A 21,448-nucleotide genomic window follows, 5' to 3' on the forward strand; every position below is an offset into this window, starting at 1 on the left:
GATACAGCCTGCAGTCCAATAGGCATTCCTGCGAAGCCAAACAGGGTAAGCATGATGAATTAATGAATGGAGCGTCGCATTTCTCAAATATATGTACACAGTGTTTTTTTTATAAATGTGTTCTCAGCATGAACAAAGCAGTGTCACCTTATGTGTCAGTGTTGGTGAGGGACAATGAATCTATGCAGGCCTGCGTTTGGCTATAATAGACAGTGGGCGCTTGGGATTACAGCACTGATGTAACATAACTGTAACTCAGTCATCTAGAAGTGAATTGAATTGGATTGTGGGGCTTTTTTCAGGAATGATGTGAACCCAGTAGAGAATTGTCAGTAGAGAATTTTTTACATATGTTGCACCATATAATAACCTCCTGCATCATTTAGACACTTTCTTCTCCTTTCTATCTGCTCCACAAAGCACTCCAATATAACAACCTCCCCTGATTCAGAACACATAAACACAGGGTTGTAGATTTAAGGTTGTGGCCACAAAGTCATTTTTGTTATTTATTAGAAAAAGAAAAACTATTTTTCTATTTAGCTATTTAAAAAATGTTAACAGACAATAATATGACCAGTATTTCAGTTTATAAAGATAATTGCTTCATTACAGAATTATTAAAATAATCAGTTCTCCAAATCTGGACACTGAGAATACACTGGACACTGAGAATAAACTTAATTTGTTAATTGGTTGGCTGGTTAGTTGGTTAATTAGTTAATTAGTTATTTATTTAATTAGTTAGTTGGTTGGTTGGATGGTTACTTAGTTAGTTGGTTAATTAATTATTTGATTAGTTAGTTGGTTGGTTGGTTAGTTGGTTAATTAGTTATTTAATTAGTTAGTTGGCTGGTTGTCTAGCTGGCTGGCTGGTTGATTGGTTGGTTGGCTGATTACTGAGGTAATGTAAGGTCATTTTTTTTTTAGTGCGTCATGAATGCACCATGTTATTAAAATATGTCAAATCATCATGTATTTAAATATAATATCTTATAGTGCATGACACAGATTCCTTAGATAGATTGTTTAAGTCTATGGAAAAATCCAAGTGTTGTGTAACATAAACCATTCAAATAAAACAAAAAATCATTATTAGTATAAATGAGCATGGGTTAAAGCTACTTCTTTTAAGCCAGACATTAAAAGCCAAGCCATACATTTTACAGACATTCTGTAGTGAAGCTTATAGTAGCTTTTATTAGTCATTTATTTAAATATGTTTCATAGTTATATAGTAAACATGAAACACAATTATAGTCAACTCCTTCTGGTGGTCTTTCTTTGCAGTTCCGGCTTTTTTATTCAGTGAACTTGTTCAGCTATAGCATGCTGTACAATTGAATTCAACCTCTGCTTGTAACCCAACCATGGCAGTGAACACACACACACACACACTTACATGTAGAAGAGCAATAAACACACACACTTGGAGCAGTGGGCAGCAACTGGGGGTTAGGTGCCTCGTTCAAGGGCACCTCAACCATGAATGTTAAGAAAACACGGTTTCCTTCACTCCCCCACCACACCTCTCACTGCGGACTCAACCTGCGACCTTCTAGTCTCAAGCCTACTGTTCGATATCTGAAGGTCAGCATTTATAATGTGTTTTTTTGTGATAATGATGATGATGATGATGATGATGATGATTTGTTAAATAGAACTCTGCAGATCATGTATGTAGAGATGTGTAAACTGTTTTCACATCATCTTTCTCCTTTAGCTTCTCATTAGATATGTCCTGTTTACGAATAGAGAGAACACATCCAAATTCTCTGTTAAGGTTGTTTTTTATTCATTTTTAATTATTCTTAAAAGAATGCTATTAAACCAGTCCATTTTTAACACAAAATAAGCAAGTACTAAAAACATACATATACAATTGCAAATTTTCCATTTAAATATGCATATATTCTTAAATAAATGAACTAAAATATGTCACACAAGAATACCTTGGTGAATAACCATAATTAAGATCTTGATTCTTTTTTTTTTTTTTTAAATGCAGTTTTTTTTCAAATGCTGTATGTGTTTGAGAGGGAAACAGTAATAATAAAGTAGTCAGGTTTAGGCCTGGCAGACTAGATATAAACTAGATTTTATTACTGTATTATAATATCTCAGGGTAGTTTTGATGCATTTCAAATTTTAATATTTTAACGAGTTACCCAATTCTCACTGCGCTTGTACAGCAGAGTAAAATTAACATTGTGGTTTTATTCTATAAACTACCAACAACATTTCTCCCAAATTCCAAATACAAATTTTGTCATTTAAAGCATTTGTTTGCAGAAAATTAAAAATGGCTCGAATGGAAAAAAAAAGAAAGATGCAGAGCTTTCAGACCTCAAATAATGCAAAGAAAACAAGTTCATATTCATAAAGTGTTCAGAAATCAATGTTTGCTGGAACAACCCTCCACTAGTCTTACACACTGCTTTTGGATAACTTTATGCCTGGTGCAAAAATACAAGCAGTTCAGTTTGGTTTGATGGCTTGTGATCATCCATCTTTTTCTTGATTATATTCCAGAGGCTTTTAATTAGGTAAAATCAAAGAAACTCTTTTTTCCAGAGCTGTACGATTATGTATATTAATGAAAAAAAAAAAAAAAGATTATTGGAGTCTAAATCAATTTACGTTCTGGTGATGGAATCACATTTAGAATGCATGGAACTGTAAGATTAATTGAAATGATGTCATTTTATTGTGTGGAATTGACTTTTGGAATTGACTCCATTGAATTGATTCCAGTCAAATATAATTAAAATGGTCATTTTTGAATATAAGTCTATTAGGGCTGTATTGGCAAGAACTTGACAATATTGTGGCGTGGAAGAGGAAGGAAGACCCGTGAGACTCATGCTGAATGCTCAACAGCTCCTTTATTGAACCGGCTTGCCACTCACAGTCTTTAACAAGACTAGGAGAGCTAAAACCATAACCCCACAGAGCTCAAATAACCCAAAGGCCACCAACCCAGCTGTGTGTCTCCCAGATGGCAGATGCAGAGTGGTGCCCACCCTCTCTGCATAACCCCTCCCAAGGGAGATGCCCCACCCCTGTCATCCTCGCACACAGGAGAACAGAAACATGCCTGCAGGCAGCCACACACACAACCCAGAGCCGCCACAATATGATATGCATCACAATACATGAGTAATGATTTTTGTATATATTGAGATTACAATATTTCAGTACTTTTGCAACATGTCAAAACTGCCAATGTTCAAAAGAAAAAAAAGACTATGAGAACTATGGAAAAAAAGTACAGTACACCTGTAATATTTAGTGTTTGGGGTTGAAACACAACAGAAAATGAACTTTGCTACAGATTGATACAGTATATCTATATAAATATATATATATATATATATATATATATATATATATATATCCAACTCATACACACACTCACATATCCAGTGGGTAGGGTAATGTTTCTTAAATCAGTTGAGTAAAGTCAACTCACTCCCAGAGCTGCACAATTCAGCTATTAAGAATTTTACAGTAGAGTAGTGACTATGTAAAGCTACTATTTTTTTTTTTTTTTTTTTTGTTGTTGTTTTAAGGCAACCCGACTCACTTATATGCGAGATGCATTTTAAAAGCTGCTGTATGGATTATTTCAGCTGCCAGGGCCAAACATGCAGGACGGCGTAATTCAGCATTCTTGTCAGTAAATGTTTTCTCATTGCTTTTAGCGAGAATGCCTTGAGTTATGGTACAGTTTGAGCTGCACTGCTGGCATCAGTTTTTTTTTTTTTTTTTTTTTTTTTGCTCTGGCGAGAGACAGATAATAGAGCCTTTGGCTGGAGATAAGCCAGACATCGAGGATTAAGTGCAGAGTGATTTTATGAAGAGGAGAGCCTGAAGGACAGCTATTCTCTATCTCTATCAAACCCTCCCAATGATTACATGCCTAATGGTACCTGCCTGGGCGATTCTCTTCTTACAAGTCAGGAATCCAATCAAGTTTATCATTAAATATGCTGCTTTGTAATGCGTTCGTACGTCTCTGTGTGTGTGTGTGTGTGTGTGAGAAAGAGAGTGTGTGTATCTGTGCCTGTGTGTGTGACTGCAATTTCAGGTTGATTCGAGGGCCAGTTTAACTAATATCTGGTAGTAGTTTTTAATCAGGCGGCTCAGTGTTGTCCGGGCGGGTGATGGATTGTTGGACTGTGGCCTCTGGTGGGATTTCTGTTTGCTTAGGCTGAACGGAGTTGAGCAACCTATTTTGTTGCTCACCTGCTAACGTTATTAGCGTCGGGTTTCCGCAAAGGTTAGAGAGAGTAAGTTAATTACTGTGATTATGGAGCTGCCTGATGCCATTTCCAGGCTTTCCATGCATTTTTCAGCAGCTCCGCAAAGAAAAAAAAAAAAAAAACGCCTCGGTTTCAGGGTCAGGTGCAGACTTTCTGATGTAAATATCCGTCTTTGAATAAATGAATAATGGTAAGCACGGCGCAAATCATGAATAATAAGTCACAATATGTGTGCTGCTCGTGAAACCACAATGGTTGTGTTGTGCACAGGAGTTTGTGACCTAAAAAAAAAAGAAAAAGAAAGAAAGACAGAAAGAAAGAAAAAAAAAGGAAAAAGATGAAGTGCCCTTGTATATTTATCGGTCCGGTGCATTGGAGCACGTTAGCACATGTGTGTGGGGAAATTGAATGGGGATTAAGGTACAGAACGCTCAGTGGGAAATAGCTGCGAGGCACAGCACACCTTGCTGGTAGATGTAGCATCAGGCCTGCTTTTAATCAATGTGACTGTTTTCCTAGGAGGAATAAACTGAATATCATTACCCATAAACTTAACTGAACTCACAGCTCACCCACATTAATATTAATTTAGCAGAAAGAGGTTGTAGCGAGAGGATAACTATGGGGTTTCCATTAGTTATAAAAGCTCATGCATATAAATTTCCGTGCAACCCCACTCCCTGGCCATCAGATGGGGACTGGCAGAGTATGAAAAACCCATTAAGCAAGTGAGTGTTTAATAAGATTTTCAAGAACAATAATCAAGGAAAAAAAAGTATATATATATATATATATATATATATATATATATATATATATATATATATATATATATAATAGTAGTTTGATCAGTTTGTGATATATGTCGCATGATTCGGTCCTGCAGGTGATTTTCACAAAGTTTAGTCATCTCTTTTTTGTTTATCTTTTCTTTTTCTTCTCTTTCTTTTTCTCTCCTCCGTTATTTTATGCTTTATTAAATGCACGGCAGTGGCCCTGTAAAACAACTCTATCCCTAAAAGAAGAGGAGAAAATGATAGTGGTTTTCTTTCCTCTCTTTTTTTTTTCACAAACCCTGTCAAGGCTCTTGTTAGTCAAGCATTCCTTCAGATACAACATTCTCTCTTTTGTTTGGCGCTCAGCCATCTTAATGAGTGCCTGGGTGGAAATGTTGAGGCAGCCACCAATCTCCATGCTATCTCAGAGAGTAATTGCCAGCCTTCTACGTGAGGCTGAGGGAGGACGTTCAGTTTTGCTACTTTTGAAAATGGACATGTTGATTTGTAGCGTTTACTCGAGTGGTGGCCCTGAATCAAACCTTCTTTCGCTGGTAAATTATGTTTTTGGGTTTTGACTAAATAAAAAGCAACGTACCCCAGATAGAAACAGTGATTTATTCAGTCGGCCTGCGACAGCCGAGAAGATGCACGAATTATCATTTTATAAATGGAAAAGCTGGAATAGAAATGATTATATTTAAATATGATACACTATGATTTTTTTTTACAATGTGTTTACAATGTGCTTCAATTAGGATATTTTACTTGTTTTTCATAAAAAAACAAAACAAAAAAACAATAGATGTCCAAACTTTTTTTTTAATGTTTCACTACTTTATTGCGTTTAAAATACCAACATATAAAACAGTAGTTTCACATAGCATTGAAACATAACATTGCAATTTTGTTTTAGTTTTTGTGTTTGCAGGGGGGTGGTTGTTGCAAATATCTGAGATGAAACATTTTCATATTATATGTTCATTGCACTAATTAAGGCAAGCAGAAGCAGTTTCATACTGAAAAAAAATCACACTAAAGTTTTAACTATTTTTCCTAGCTTTTCAAACTTTAAAACGGGTCAAATTGATCCACAACATAGTAAGAGGTTTGACATAAGTTTAACATAAACTTACACCTCAAATTAAACTTAAACTTAACCTACTACTCAACTCTAACCTTAACCTAACCATATTCCAAAAAAGAACTGTGTGCACATATATGTGTGTATGTGCCACTGTTGCTAATTGGATAAACAGATGGAAATATTCGAATGAAAACGGCTTTTAATGCATTCGACAATGAACCCCTGCGTATGCATAATGCACATTCCAAATATGCACTAAAATACATTTAATTAAAGCCAATTTTGTGATGGCAGTGTGAAAACGAATGCTCTACATCAGTAAACATGGTCAAGGGTCCTCTTAATACGTTTACTTTTTTGTGTAATTTTATGTGTTTTCATTCTCAAGCGTAAATATTTGATTCTGTCTCAGTGCCGGACTCTCTCTATGGTGAGGGCTCATTTATTTATTTGTTTTGTTCTAAATGAGACGGAAGCAGCGAAAGCAATTAAGGCTGATTTATAAGAATGCCTGTGATTGGTCAGTGTTCTCAAATCTTGGCCAGGACTTGTTTAAACAGGCGTCTTCTTCAGCAGTGCTGCCAGCTTTAAATTATAGGAACATTTCAACAGCACTTTCTACAGTTAGCAATTAACCAAGCAATTAGTGCTGGCAACTCAAATACATTGTTATTACAGGCAGGATATAGTTATTACTATTCTTTTTTTTTACTAAACTACTCAATCCTGGAATATTTTACCATAGTGATGCTGCTTCACATGCCTGGAAATTGACAGACTTCATGCTGATTTGTCTTCATTTGCCTCCTTCCTTTTTTATTTTAGAGCCTGGAGAGAACCCTGCAGCTCTGCTGATTGGAAACTTGGATAATATTGTAATCACAGCTCTGAATGGATCCAGTGTGCAGACGCTGAAGCTCCTAGACACAAATGGGACTCATGCCTTGGACTTCAACCACAATGAGGATTCAGTGTGCTGGGTCACATCCTCTGAGTCTACTGGACAGCTCTGGTGCGCCAAGATGCGGAAGCCAAGCAGCTTTTCTAAAGAACGGGAAATAAAAACGGTGCAGAATCTTCACAGTAAGTCTTCTAGTTGCCTTTCTGAATCCACTGGTATTGAACGAGGTTTTACAGAGATGTCCCTTATTGAAATATTTATAAAGCAGCAGGTATAAAGATATTTTACGGTCATGTGATAGAGCAAGCAGGGGTTTTGTTACTGAACATGTGTAGCATGCTCATCTCCAGCTTCAGTACATTAGACCTTTCATGCTGTATACAAAAGCATTACTCACCAAATTTCAGTTGAATTCTTTGAATTCTGATTTGTTGAGTGTATATAGCTTTGGAGATATATAAATTAGTATATTGTAACTGTCAGGTGTTAGCTTAGGATGATCATAAAGGTGCGCGGCCACTGGCACTTAAGCCCCGACGCATCCCATTAATTTCAATGGAGAGAGCCGCCGCATGCCGCGGTACATGCTGGGTTGCGTTGCGCTGAGCGCAGCCCCACCCTCCGGCACGAAAGTTGAGCAGATCTCAACTTTATTCAAATGAATCCGGCCGCCGCGCTGCGTCCAGCCAATCAGGGAACAGCAGGTTGCCACGCCACACACATGGGAGCCTCACACACACAGAACAGGTGCCTTTCAAACACAGAAGAGAGGCTAAAAATGGCGGAATATGTATTTATAGAACTCTAGATTACAGTTAGGTTTTCTAAAAATATAAAATCTTAAACTTATAACTTAAACTTTCTTAACAAATAATGTGTTTTAACCACAGTCTGTAAAAAAAGATGGACAGCGTCTCGCCGTTCCCATTCATTCAATGAAAATGAAGCCAAAATCTTCCGCCATGTTGGCGATCCTGATACCCGAGTCTGCGAAGTAGAGACCAGAGGAGGGAGAAAGACTGTGGAGAGACAGCCTACTCATTTAAATAACCCCGCCCCTGAGGGCTGCCTCCACAGAGCTATACACAGTCTATGTATATAGTCTCACCCATACAGTCATTGGTCCCTTACAGATGTAAGGTGTAACCCAGCCCTTTTACAATAACCACACCTTTTTGAATAGAGCTGAATAACATTTAAAAAACAAATTCTGTGGGGATATGAAAAAAATACAATATAAGCAGAGGTTACACTAGCTGTTACATTTAATTAATGGAGGTAGAATTACAGTATATTGGAGAAAAAAAAAAAAAAACGTGATTGAAAGTTGTCCGTTTTGCCATTGAAACCCATGGGGATGGGTGGAGTTACACAGCTTTCTGAAACCGAACAGCAGGGGGCGCCCGACCTGTGGTGGCTTCACTTTTGAGAGACGATGCTCTGTCCAGCTATACACAGTCTAAGGTTTTAACTGAATACACAGTTTTTTACACAGTAGTTCTGCAGTGAACTACTGTATAACTACTGTCAAAAAGATGAACTCAGTTGTAACCAATTGGGTTTTTCGCTAGGATTCATTGTAATATTCTTAATACTCTGAAAGATATAAGCTATTCTCATTAGTATTGAGGATGAAGTATCTAGTCTTTCAATTTCAGTATTAAATCTTTTTTTTTCTGCAGATAGCTCCAGTGTGGTTTTATACGATAGTCTCATTTGAAGCTTGTCTATTGTGTTGTATTCATTTTCTTGCCGAGCGTCTTCGCAGAACGATCACCCCAGATCTCCGTGGGGGTTGTATCCATTGTTTCACAAAGTAGTCGGTGCAATTGGCACAAAACCCCCTCTGTGGCTCTAAAGCAGAGAGAATGAAATATTAATGTAGACTCAGTTTTGATATTTTGAGAAGTTGACACAAGAGATCTCTTAGAATCTGTTCAAATCACTGCTGCATTTCCTGTGGCAGATTGCCACCTGGGTCCCACTCACCCGCCAAAGCTCAGCTGTATCCTATAGGAAATTGAAACCTGTGCATTGGAAGCTACGTCTCTGTCTTTTCATGATGACAAAAGCTCTTCTGGCACGTGATGGTGGTCATGTGCCGGATTGGTCATGCTGGGTAGTTGATGAGATGTGTCCCATGGTAAATGATTTATTGTAAAGACAGGTTTTGCTGCTTCTTTCTGATTCACCTGTCATGTCCAGTGTCAGTTTGTCAGTTTTATGTTCTCCATAATTCTCTTTCTGAATATGAGGTGAAGGCTTGATAATAACCAGAACTCTATAGAATGTTAACACAGTAGCTATAATAAGATTGTATTGTGATTAATATTATTTTCTTTGCTTTAATAAGTATAGCAATATTGTTGTTTAATTGCGCTACACTTTAAATGACTCATATATAATAATCATATTCATCAATTTTTAATTTTATTCTTCTTATTTTTCTATATTCATATTCATGTAATTAAAAAAAATTGGGCAAATTGCAGTGTTTTCACACCTAAAAAAGTACAGTCCAAAATTTAAAACACGTTAAAATTCATGGTTACTACATTATACACATTTGGTTCGTTCAGTTTTGGTTTCACCCTGCAGTTTATTAAGCGCATTAAAGCTTTCCAGATGAATTCTGCCTCCCTGCCAGAATCCAACTCCTTCCCTTATCATATTTCTTTTATTTCCTTTTATAAATCACAGTTAATCTACAGTCGCAGTAGACACAGGAATCACCAGCCTTATCTGCCTCTTTATGGGGAGAAGAATGGAATTTTACACAACACCAGTTTACCAGTACTTTTTCTTCTTCTGTTGTTTAACAGAAGTCTGCCTCAACATCCTGTGATTGGTCCAAAAGTTTAAACCAGCCAAACAATCTTGATTGAGACCTTCTCTGAATTAAATTTAGTTTATTTTAGATCTTAACGGTGGTTCTCATCACTTTTCTCACCTGCTGTTTTGTTTTGGACCAAAGTGAAAATAGTTTTATGGTCCAGACCAAATAAGGTATGCATGGAAGCACCCTATGGTTTAAATAATATTTTCTGTGTTTTCCTTTCAATCAAAAATCCACATTTAAAATGCTGTATAGTCTAAAACTAGGCATCGTATATGTTTGGGAAACTGACCCAAAAACATTTAGCATACGTTTTTATTGTGCTTTAATTGTTGATTCGCACAAATTGTCTACTTAAACTCATTTTGCATTTTGATGAATGATGGATGCACTTAACATCAGCTTTATAATGTTTTTTTTTTTTTTTTTACCAATGCTCTTTTTCATGTTCAAATATAATAAATATTAAATAATGAAGAAATTAGTATTTGATTATCTGTGTATTTGTACTGCAGTATTTTATATATATATATATCTATATATATTTTTTTTTTCACCTAAAGTGAAGGACTATTCTCCAACTTTTAATAAAAAAGACAAGTCTAAATCCAACCATTAAATCTTAACTCAATTGGATTTCTGTAATGTATTTTGACATATTTTTGTAATTTTTTACCTTTAGATGTTGAGCAAATGGCGATTGACTGGCTGACTGGAAACGTCTACTTCGTGGAGCGGGCGAGCGGCAGGATATTCGTTTGCAGTCGGAGCGGAGACACTTGCGTCAGCGTAATAGACCTGGACCTGTTGAATCCGAAAGGAATAGCCGTGGACCCTCTCATGGGGTAGGTGAAATATGCATGAACTGTGTCGAATGCGACAAAGCGGTGGCATTCTGAGCTGGAATAATGCTAATTATTAACTGTCTAAATGTTTCCACCCACGCACGCTGCACGCGCGGCCCCTGATTCCGTGTTTTTAAACATTTGTACAGAATGTGCCTGGAATTCGACAGTCCCCGCTCTAAATATTTGCTCTTCTTCGTGAGCGCATCTGCCTGTACGATTTTTGCTTCGCAGCGTTCTGCTCCTGACCGTAGTTGCATTAGTATTCCGTGATTTCTCCTGAATCCCGCGGTATAAGGACGCCCCTGCAGAATTCCACTTTGTGGGACTTTTTCCGGGGGGTTTGTTCTTGTTCTGCTCCTGGATTTTGGCATTGAGTGGTAATTGTGGAAATGTTTTGGAAAGAAATGACTGAAAGGACACAAAGGCTCCTCGGAGGAGAGAATGGCGGCGTGATTATTCCAGTTATCAGCAGCTAAAAGGGGGCTCAATGGTAATATTCCCAGTGAGCTGAAACTAGGAGCTCAGCACAGTCTGGCTACCATTATATTCATGAGAGCACAAGGACAGACAGAGCACAGAGACTCTGTGCAGGTTTTTAATGAGGCTCCCTGAAGTAAAGGCGAATCTTAGCGCCAGTGTTTAAGGCTACAGTGAAGACCACAGAGAGCGAGAGAGCGCGCAAGAGAGAGAGAGAGAGAGAGAAAGAGAGAGAAATCTGAGGCCACCAAATGAAAGCAGACCATCCTTGGAGTGAATGCATCTCCTGCTCACCCCATTTGTTCTTGCTTGCTGCAAAAGCACTGATGTTAAAATAACTGGCAACCGTTGTGCTGTTGGCATCTATGTGCAATTTTTATTTTATTTTATTTTTTTTACTCTGTTGTTGGTGTTATATATATATATATATATATATATATATATATATATATATATATATATATATTTTTTTTTTTTTTTTTTTTTTTTTTCTCTTTCCAGTGGCCTTGCTTCAACGTGCTCTAAAATCAGCTTAAAATTTCAAGAGATGCTTCAGCAGAGAAAACAAGCACGTTAACTTTTTTGAGGAGTATTATGGAATAGGTATAAATATGCAGCATTTGAAACCTCATTAATATAAAACATTGTAAATGCAAACAATGTGTTCTAAAGCCTGCGCTTGGTAATCTTCGTTGAATTCCTTTATTAGGTACCACTTTAAAATAAGACTACCTTAATAAAGGGTTTATGAATGGTTTATAAAGGAGATTATTAATGGTTGTTAATTAGGCGGCAAATACTTTAAAACTCATTAATAAGCAGTGAGTTTAAAAAATGGCAAAGTAGTGATTCCACACTCATTTCTACTGTCAAACCTTTCTAGATCTTTCTAGATCCTGATCTTACTTTGTGTTTTCCATCAATCAGCATTAAACTTGTCATAGTAATAAATTTGTATGTATGTTTAACTTTTTACTTTAAATTAAATGACTCAGTTGAATTGAATGACTAAGCAAACAACGGATCACTGTTGCCTTTTTTAATTGATGTGTTGTAACTGCTTATCAATGGTTTTAAGGCATTTACAACCTAATCAATAATACTTCATAACCTAGTTTATAAACCGTTTATAAACCATTTATAAGGGTAGTCTTATTTTAAAGTGGTACCCTTTATTATTTGGAATGCACCGGGGTGTCTTCCGTTCGGTGAGGTCCAGACTGCAGTATTTCAGCTGGAAGCAGAATTCATAAAGAACCCCGGCGCTGATCCTGTATCAAGTTCCAGTTTAGCTGATCTCCAGAGACTCTAAAGCAAATCAGAAACAGCCCTCCTTCTCTTAGATGTCTCGAGAACACACAAAGCATCTCAGAGGAAAGATTGTTGATCTAGGAAGGGGTTTCACTGCTCCCCTGCAGTTCTGTCATCAATTCAGGAGCCTTGCACAACCACAAAGAGTCCCTGAGCACAGGAAGAACATCATCAGCGAGAAGTCCGGCTGAAAAATAGAAGGCAGCTACAGCCATGCTTTAATGCCTCAATGATTCATTAAAGATAAAGGCCTGAATGTAAGAGATTATATACAGTAAGATAATATATACTATACTTCTTTGACCCCAGCTATTTTTAACTACAGAAAATTACTATATAATATTAAGATGTTTACCCCAGTTTGTTGACTATTTAAATAGCCATTTAAAATAATTCTACCACCCCACCCACCTCCCTTATAAAACCAGCAAACATGTTATGTGACTATGGAAAAATATACACATCACCATAAAATCTCATTGATTTAACTACATTTTATTGTTATTTTAATGTCTTCTTATTATCTCTAAGTAAAGCTTTTTGTAATAAAAACCTTTAGAATTCAAAATATTTTATGTTATCAACAATAGTAATTCTATCTATTATGTTTGAGGTCAGAATTGATTTGTATAATCCGTTTATCCATATATTTGTAGGAACAATATATTCCTCCACTGAATAAGAATGTCAAAGTTCTCATGAGAATTATGTTTTCTCCCCCCCAAATTGACCCCAAATATAATAGGAGGGTTAAAGGGTAACTAAACCCCCTAAACTAAAAAAAAAAATAATGGGAGGAATAGTTTGGGAGGAGCACTGGGTGATGTATGGGTTTAGAGGCGGAGCAGGAGGCAAAGCTGATTGGATAATATTCAGCAGCAGCAGTGTGCCTCTTATAGCAGTGAGACCCAGATCATCTATAGCACAGTTGAACCTGAGAGGACGCTAAAGAGGCAGAAATTAACACAATAAATAGATTTTTTAAAGCATAGGAAACGTTTATAACATTTTAAGCAGGACTAGTATGTTTCATTACTTCAAAGGAACACATTTCAGCTATTAACTAAAAAAAAAAAAAAATATATATATATATATATATATATATATATATATATATATATGGTTTAGGATTTAGTGCCTCTTCAAAAAAAAAATAGAAAATGATAATAAACCCCTATTAAACACTATATTTAAAAAGCCTACAGGACATTAAGAGTTTATTGATGCTGACCTTGCCTTCAACTAAATATCCATTAAAGTCCCATGGAGCTTAAACCCATGCTTTCTTTTTAATTAGGCTAATCTGGCTTGTCTCGGCACACACAGTACGCATGTATAAAGTACATCAATGAATAACATTCTAATAAGCAATAAATGAAGCATAGATTTTACCATATTTCTTCACTCTTGGTGTAAATTGTTAAGAGCTCACTAATCTCAAGGCTAATGGCTATTGTTCCATCCACAATAGGCTTTTGGAATGTGTGTGTGTGTGTGTGTGTGTGTGCGGTGCTGAGTTTGGACTTATATAAGCATATTATCACTGTCAGAGAAATATATTTTGTTGTACAGGAGAAGCAAAAAAATAAATAAAAAAAACATAAAACTCTTAGTTTATTTTATTTTATCTTAGTTTATTTTAACAGCGCAGAGCTTCTGCACCTCGTATCCGAGGAAACTAACCTGTTGTTTGTCTGCACAGGTAATTTACAGGAACAGTAATGCTATTTTATTCTGTATAGCGGTGTGCCGTATCGTATTGTACGCAATAATATCGGCAGCATTTTTTAATATTGTAAATGATATTATACCCTGAAATATCGTAACCTGTCATATATATTTGAGCGAGCGTGCCATGCCTGCATTGCCAAGATAGCAATGAACGTCTGACAGGAAAATGTTGTCAGGGTTCTAATCAGTCAGTGGTGCGCCTGTGTTTTGCCTTACCAAGATAGCAATGCACCAGAGGTTTACCTGAACACACCTCATTTCCAGACCACCACGCCCATCAGAGTAGATATGTATTTGTGAACTCTGTTACTATTTGAACAGCACTAGTAGAAAGTGGTAAAATAGACTGTTTCAGGGTAGAAGATAGCAATGAGCATCACAATACACCTTGCACAGGGTGTCATTTGGTTATGATTACTGGTATTATAATGTGGTGTATGTAATATGTCCTTTATATAATTACATTTTTACAGTAGTGCTATTAAAACTACTGCTACTAATACTACTCCCGCTGCTGCTATATCTTTTTTCTTGCTGTTTGTTTTTATTGTCCCTTTTTTTTTTCTTTATCCGACTCCCTCAGGATTAGAGGGCATTATTGTTTCATAATGATTAATTATGATTCATAATACTAATAACAAAATATACTGTAGTTCCTCTAAAGGGAAGGGGTGGAAGCAAACAAAAACAAACAAGAACAAAAAAACAGAGCAAAAACTGAAATATGCTTTTTTTTTTTTACCAATTAAAAAAAAGCCATGTTACAAAATATTATATTATTATTAGGTCTGTAGGTTTAACTGGGTTGGAGATGAGGTATCTGTAGTAGCGCTTTAATCTGTTGGTATTGAAGAAACCTGGGCTGAAGCGGTCTGGGGACATGTGTATGATGTTGTTGTGGGGCTTTCAGGCGCATGATGTCAAGGTGTATATACAGTACATATATCTATATCTATATCTATATATATATATGCAGTGCAGACTGGGACAGCTGAATGTCAATGAGGTTTGAATTGTATGTGAATGTAAAAAATGTGCAGCTGCAACAAACTGTCAAGGATCTGCAGACCCGGCTTTCCTGAAATAAAGTCAGCGTATGCGCAGGTCACACCATGGCTGCTGTGCTGCTGTGCCCCAATTAATAAGGATTTTTTATATTTTATTTACTTTATTTTACCTTATGGTAACTAACGTACAAACGCACATAATTCCAAACATAGTTATTTACCTATGCGGCCAGATCTTTACTGTCAATCAATCAACCTTTATTTTATTACATTTAGGGTGACCCTCATTTACAGCGCAGCCAAGCATTTACAGTATAAAAGGGATTGGAAACATGAGATAAGAGATTATATATTTACAATATATATACAGCTCTGGAAAAAAAAACACTTAAAAATGATTAGTTTCTTTGATTTTACCAAGTTAAAAACCTCTGGAATAAAATCAAGAGGAAGATGGATAATCACAAGCCATCAAACCAAACTGAACTGCTTGTATTTTTATTTTTTTTTATCCAAAATGAGTGTGGAGGAGAACATGCCGAGATGCATTAAAACTGTGATTAAAAAACAGGGTTATTCCACCAAATATATATATATATATATATATATATATATATATATATATATATATATATATATATATATATATATATTGGAAATTCGGAGGAAAGCACAGCGACTCGGCTCCGATACATCAGCTCACAGACGCAGCCTTGTGCTGATCCACATCACCCTAGGAGTGATATGGGGAGAGAGCAAAAGCCAATTGTGGTCTCTCAGGGATACAGTCCGGGAGCCGATTGCAAGCTACATGAACAGGATTCGAACCTATACTTCCATTTAATATGCAAAGCTACCAAAGCCGTTCTCCCTCTACTTTTTTAATACGTAAAAAAAAAAAGAAAGTGAATAGAGAAAAGTACGTTAATTCTGGATAGCGAGGAGCTAAAGAAGCAAAAAAGAGGATTCATTTTCAAAATGTTGAAGTGTCCTTTTAAAGGTTAGTAATTCCTTTTCTGCTGTTCTTCTGCGTTAAGTTGCTGCGTGAATGCAGGCTCCGGTCCGCCATGCTTCTCTTATTCTCTGTCAGCGCTCTTATCCTGAATGGGGGAAAATCCTGTTCTCTGAAGGGTTTTTGCTTACCCTGTTATACCTCTATCGAACAAGCGCAGAGGCAGTGCTCCTCTATTCACTGGGGATTACCTTTTTTTTGTGTCGTTTTAATGCATTTGGTAATGAGCATAATATTTTAGCGGGAGAAATGCTTACTTTATGACTTGGTATTTATTAGGTCTAGTGGGTTTTATGGGAACGTAATCTGGAAGGATTTCCATTCATGATGACTCTCTTCTCTAGCTCTACCCCTCTCTCTCTCTCTCTTTCTCTCTCACTCTCTCTTTCTCTCTCTCTCTCTCTCTCTCTCTCTCCTTTATACTCCTCAATGGATCTCCAGGCAGGCATCTTCTCTCCTCCTCTCCTGTGCCCTCAGAGTTAAAAGCAGAGAATTTGCGAAAAAAGGCAGTGCAGTGACTCAATCTGCAGGTTCTTTATGGATAAAAGATCTTCAGATCAGATCTTGGTATACACGGCCCATGCAGTGAAACTGCCTATCAGCTCGTTCTTCCTTAGCTGGTCTTCCTCTAATTGGCAAGATGCAAGCTACAGCTACATGTGTGTGAGAGAGAGCCAGAGAGAGCAAGATAGAGCAGAGGAGGTCTGAAGGCCTGGAGCAACATGGCAAGAAAACAAAAGAAACTGGTGTTTTATATTTTTTAAGCTCAGTATAGAGTGCAGTGTTTTTTAAATGAGGTTTGTTAAGCTCTTGGACCCTGTGTGTAGACCCACACAACATTTCCTCACTCTTAGAACTACAATAATACGGTCATAATTAACATAAGTTTTGGATATAAGTGCTCCAGTAGACTAAGGCACTTCCACTATGATCAGGGGATCACTGGATCGAATCCCGGTCATGCAGCTTGCCATCAGCTGCCGGAGCCCTGAGAGAGAACAGTTGCCCTTGCTCTCTCTCTGGGTGGGTAGATGGCACTCTTTTTCCCCACATAGCTCTGAAGGGTGATGTTGACCAGCACAAGGTTGCGTCTGTGAGCTGATGTATCGGAACCGAGTCGCTGCACTTTCCTCCAAGCACTCTGTAGTTCCAAAGAGGCGGAGGCTGACTTTCTTTATATGTATCAGAGGAGGCATGTGCCAGCATTAATAGTGAGTGGGTTGGGTAATCGGCCATGTAAATTGAGGAGAAAATGGGATAAAAATAAAAAAAAAAGTTTCAAAGGCCCTAAAATAGAACCATGTGGAATGCCGCAAGATACAACAAAGCAGTGCAAGCTCTTACCTAATAATTTACAAGTGCTTTAGCATAAGGATTCCTTCTTGCTGTTGAAATGCTTTGATGGAATATGTTTTCTTTCAAAACGATTTTTTTTTTTCATGTCAGGGACTTGGGATAAACTTTGTTTAACCCTCCTTCACACAAAGCAGCTTAGATTCTTCGAAACAATCTCAGAACAAGATGGAAAGAGAAGATCTGCCATCATAAACAGACAGTGGGACTGAAATTTGATTTGGAAAGGAGCAGAAAACAGAGCTTTACTCACAAGTTGTCTCTGGTCTTTTGGTTTGTTTGGTTGGTAATCTGTCTCTATGGAGGAATGAGAGAGATTTTTTTTTTTTAGCAAACGTCTTTTCAGACATAATTCTGAAGCCTGAAGAAGCAGATACAATATGGGTGTTTTTAGAGTACAGTGCAATTACAGAAACTACAATAACTCCTCACGTAGTGACTAGTGACTAGTGTCAGAGGTTTAAGGACACGAGATATCGTCTATTCACTCTTAAACCTTCGTCCAGCTTGTGGGTCATACATACAGTCATTTAGCATTCCTTCTCTTTTATCTGCTACAGATTAGAATTTCTAGATGTTTACAAATGTGAAGGTCTTTTGAAAACAGAATGACCTGCCCAAGGACAGTCCTTCTGACCTTCTGGATTTTTTTTTTTTCATGATACATTATTACAGTATGATTATTGAATACATTCTTATTATAAATCCAGCCTGAATTCATTCAGTTAAACCGGACTCTGGAATGCAGAGATCAACAACCCTTCACATGGAGATCTACCTTCCTACAGGTTTCACCTTCAGCTTACATCTAACATCTCGTTCAGTAAATTACAGACTTATAAAGGTAATTGTTAGATCATCAAGTGAGGTCAATTAAAGGCCTGTTCACACTGAATACACATTAAATAAAAAAAATTACATGCTATCTGTTCCAGAATCAATAGATTCCTTCACTGATGAGCACTTGTGTGGAGAAGGCATATTAAAGAAATAAAGAGAGCAAGATCAGACAGGGTGCAGAGAAAAGGAAACAATGAGAGGAAATAATGAGAGGTATTATTATGAGTTTCTAAACCAATGTAGAGAGCACAGTAGACAAAAAATGTGAGAAAAAAATCCACTGTATTGAATATCACATTCATTTTTTTCTGTCTACAAAAAATTGTGCAAAAAAAAAAAAAAATATTGTGACTGTTCTAAAAAAAATGTACTTAATGTTACAGGTTAATCTCATAACTCAATGCATGTTTTTATTTTATTTGAATTTTTTATTGGACATCCAAATCTACATTATGCTTACTATGTTATAACAATATTATATAAAATAAAATAACAATGGTATTACAATTCTTGTTTCAAGTTGAATACATTACTGAGAAAATATTCTCTTTATTTTTTTATTTTTTATTTTACATTTAATTTCTGATTTACTTTTTAGTTTCAAATCACAAAACTATTTACATTAATCGCAGGGAAAGTTCCTCAGTACAAAGAAATGAAAAGAAAAGATCCAAATCAGAGGTCGAAGGGTCTATTACTAATACGTAATTGTTGTGCACTTCTATTAGTCCTTTAACAAAAAAAAAAATAAATAAATAAATAAATAAATAAAAAGCCTGTTAAAAGGGTTCTTTACATTGTTTTTAAACCTCTTTGGTAGAATACAGCACCAGGAAATGGTTCATAAAACCCCTTTTCTTATTTGTTTTTATATTATAGTGTAGACTTAGTGCTGAAATACATGGTATTATAAACACTTTCTGAGGCTTCTGCGTATTTTTCTGTTTTATATTCTGTCTGCTTTCTATTTCTGACCCTGAAAAAATGAATAATTTGCACTTAATGGCTGTTTTGACAAGAAATAAAAAATAAATGAAAAGCAGCCTCTAACTTTTCTACTGTATAAACATTTACAGGGACAAATGAGACGGCTTGTTTGTTTCCGTGGCGCAGAGTGATGGTGTTTAAGCTGCATTCAGCGAGGGTTTCATTTCATTATTTTCATGTAAATGGTCCTGCATCTACTTCGGTGTCCTTGTCTTTTGTGTTGTGTGCATTTTGATTCAGTTGCAGGGGAGCTCGTGCTCCGGAGTGCTTGATCCGGAATTGTAATGTGTGATGGGTGCCTCATATGTAATGTGGTAATGACCATTTCACGTCCTTGGGTTATAAATACGGCTGATTATAATGATTCATGGCCTTTCTGTTTGCTGGTAATGTCGGAACAGATGTTGCGAGCTGTATATCCAGTGGCGTCAGCAAATGTCACTGTGGATAGTTGAGATGCGTCTAGCATATATGAATCTGGGTAATAGACAAGGTTGATTACGTATTACATACATTACATATACAGGGGTTGGACAATGAAACTGAAACACCTGGTTTTAGACCACAATAATTTATTTTGGTGACGGACAGTTCTGGTGGAAACAGGAGAGTTGAAGTGCACATTGGATACACATTTTGGATACAATCCGGGTTAGCACCCGAACATCCCTTTCAGACAGCTTCCTCTTACAGCGTCCACAGTTAATCCTGTTGGATGTGGTTGGTCCTTCTTGGTGGTATGCTGACATTACTCTGGGAACCGCGGCTATTGATGCATCACAAAGACTTGCTGTCTTGGTCACAGATGCTCCAGCAAGACGTGCACCAACAATTTGTCCTCTTCTGAACTCTGGTATGTCACCCATAATGTTGTGTGCATTGCAATATTTTGAGCAAAACTGTGCTCTTACCCTGCTGATTGAACCTTCACACTCTGCTCTTACTGGTGCAATAATGTGCAATTAATGAAGATTGGCCACCAGACTGGTTTAATTCAGCCATGAAACCTCCCACACTATTTTATACTCTTTATTTCTGTTTATTGTTGATGTAAAAGTTGCGCTCTGCAGTGTGTCCGTGTGTGTGTGTGTGTGTGTGTTTAATAAGTGGGGGTGTACACGTGCTGGGAGCACCTATAGGAATGGACTGACTGTTGTCAGGGTTTTAATCAGTCAGTGGAGGACCTGTGTTTTTCGCTGCCAAGATAGTAATAAACCAGAATTTTTTTAAACACACCTCACTTCCAGACCACCACACCCACCAGTGTAGATTTATTCCTAAATTCTGACGTTATTGTAACCCTGTTTCACACAAAGCAGCTTAGATTCTTTGAAACAATCTCAGAACAAGATGGAAAGAGAAGATCTGCCATCATAAACAGACAGTGTGACTCAAATTTGATTTGGAAAGGAGCAGAAAACAGAGCTTTACTCACAAGTTGTCTCTGGTCTTTTGGTTTGTTTGGTTTGTAATCTGTCTCTATGGAGGAATGAGAGAGATTTTTTTAGCGAACGTCTTTTCAGAAGTAATTCTGAAGCCTGAAGAAGCCATTACAATATGGGTGTTTCTAGAGTACAGAGCAATAACAGAAACAGTTACAGAAACTACAATAACTATATATATATATATTTTCCCATGATTCCCATATTCTTAGTTTATTGATATTAATTTTATAATTTCTTATCATTCTTATCATTTTACTTTACTTTCACTACTATTATTTTTTTCTTCATAAGATATAAACTCTTTACTTTTTATGTGTCCATTTTGATGACCTTTTTTCAAATGTCATATTTTTCCTATTTTTTACGTATTTATTTTATTTGTCTATAGTAAAAATATTTTTACATTTTAAACTTTTAAACTGTAATTGCTCAGCACCAGTGTAAATAATGATTGATTGATTGATTGATTGATATTCAGTGGTGCAAACCCAGTTTTTACTTAAACAATAAACAGAATAGAGAATAGAGAACTTTAACTTCCTTTAATCTTTTATATGAGCTGCTGGTGTATT

The 21,448-nt window shown here is 36.6% G+C and overlaps 1 protein-coding gene across 5 annotated transcripts in view; it reads left to right on the plus strand.

Annotated features, from left to right (window-relative positions):
* lrp1bb (low density lipoprotein receptor-related protein 1Bb) overlaps positions 1–21,448 on the plus strand; it is a 503,881-nt gene that overhangs the window by 188,093 nt on the left and 294,340 nt on the right. For all 5 annotated transcript variants that reach the window (XR_007441266.1, XM_049485229.1, XM_049485230.1 and 2 more), the window contains 3 exons: positions 1–45; positions 6,954–7,211; positions 10,548–10,710. The exon at positions 1–45 is cut by the window's left edge and continues 84 nt beyond it. Coding sequence is in view for 4 of the 5 variants with exons in the window: in XM_049485229.1 (XP_049341186.1) it covers positions 1–45; positions 6,954–7,211; positions 10,548–10,710 (466 nt within the window). In the remaining variant the exon portion in view is untranslated. The remainder of the gene's footprint in view (positions 46–6,953; positions 7,212–10,547; positions 10,711–21,448) is intronic.

The sequence above is a fragment of the Astyanax mexicanus genome, chromosome 11 (assembly GCF_023375975.1).
Source record: "Astyanax mexicanus isolate ESR-SI-001 chromosome 11, AstMex3_surface, whole genome shotgun sequence".
In the NCBI taxonomy this organism is placed as follows: Eukaryota; Metazoa; Chordata; class Actinopteri; order Characiformes; family Acestrorhamphidae; genus Astyanax; species Astyanax mexicanus.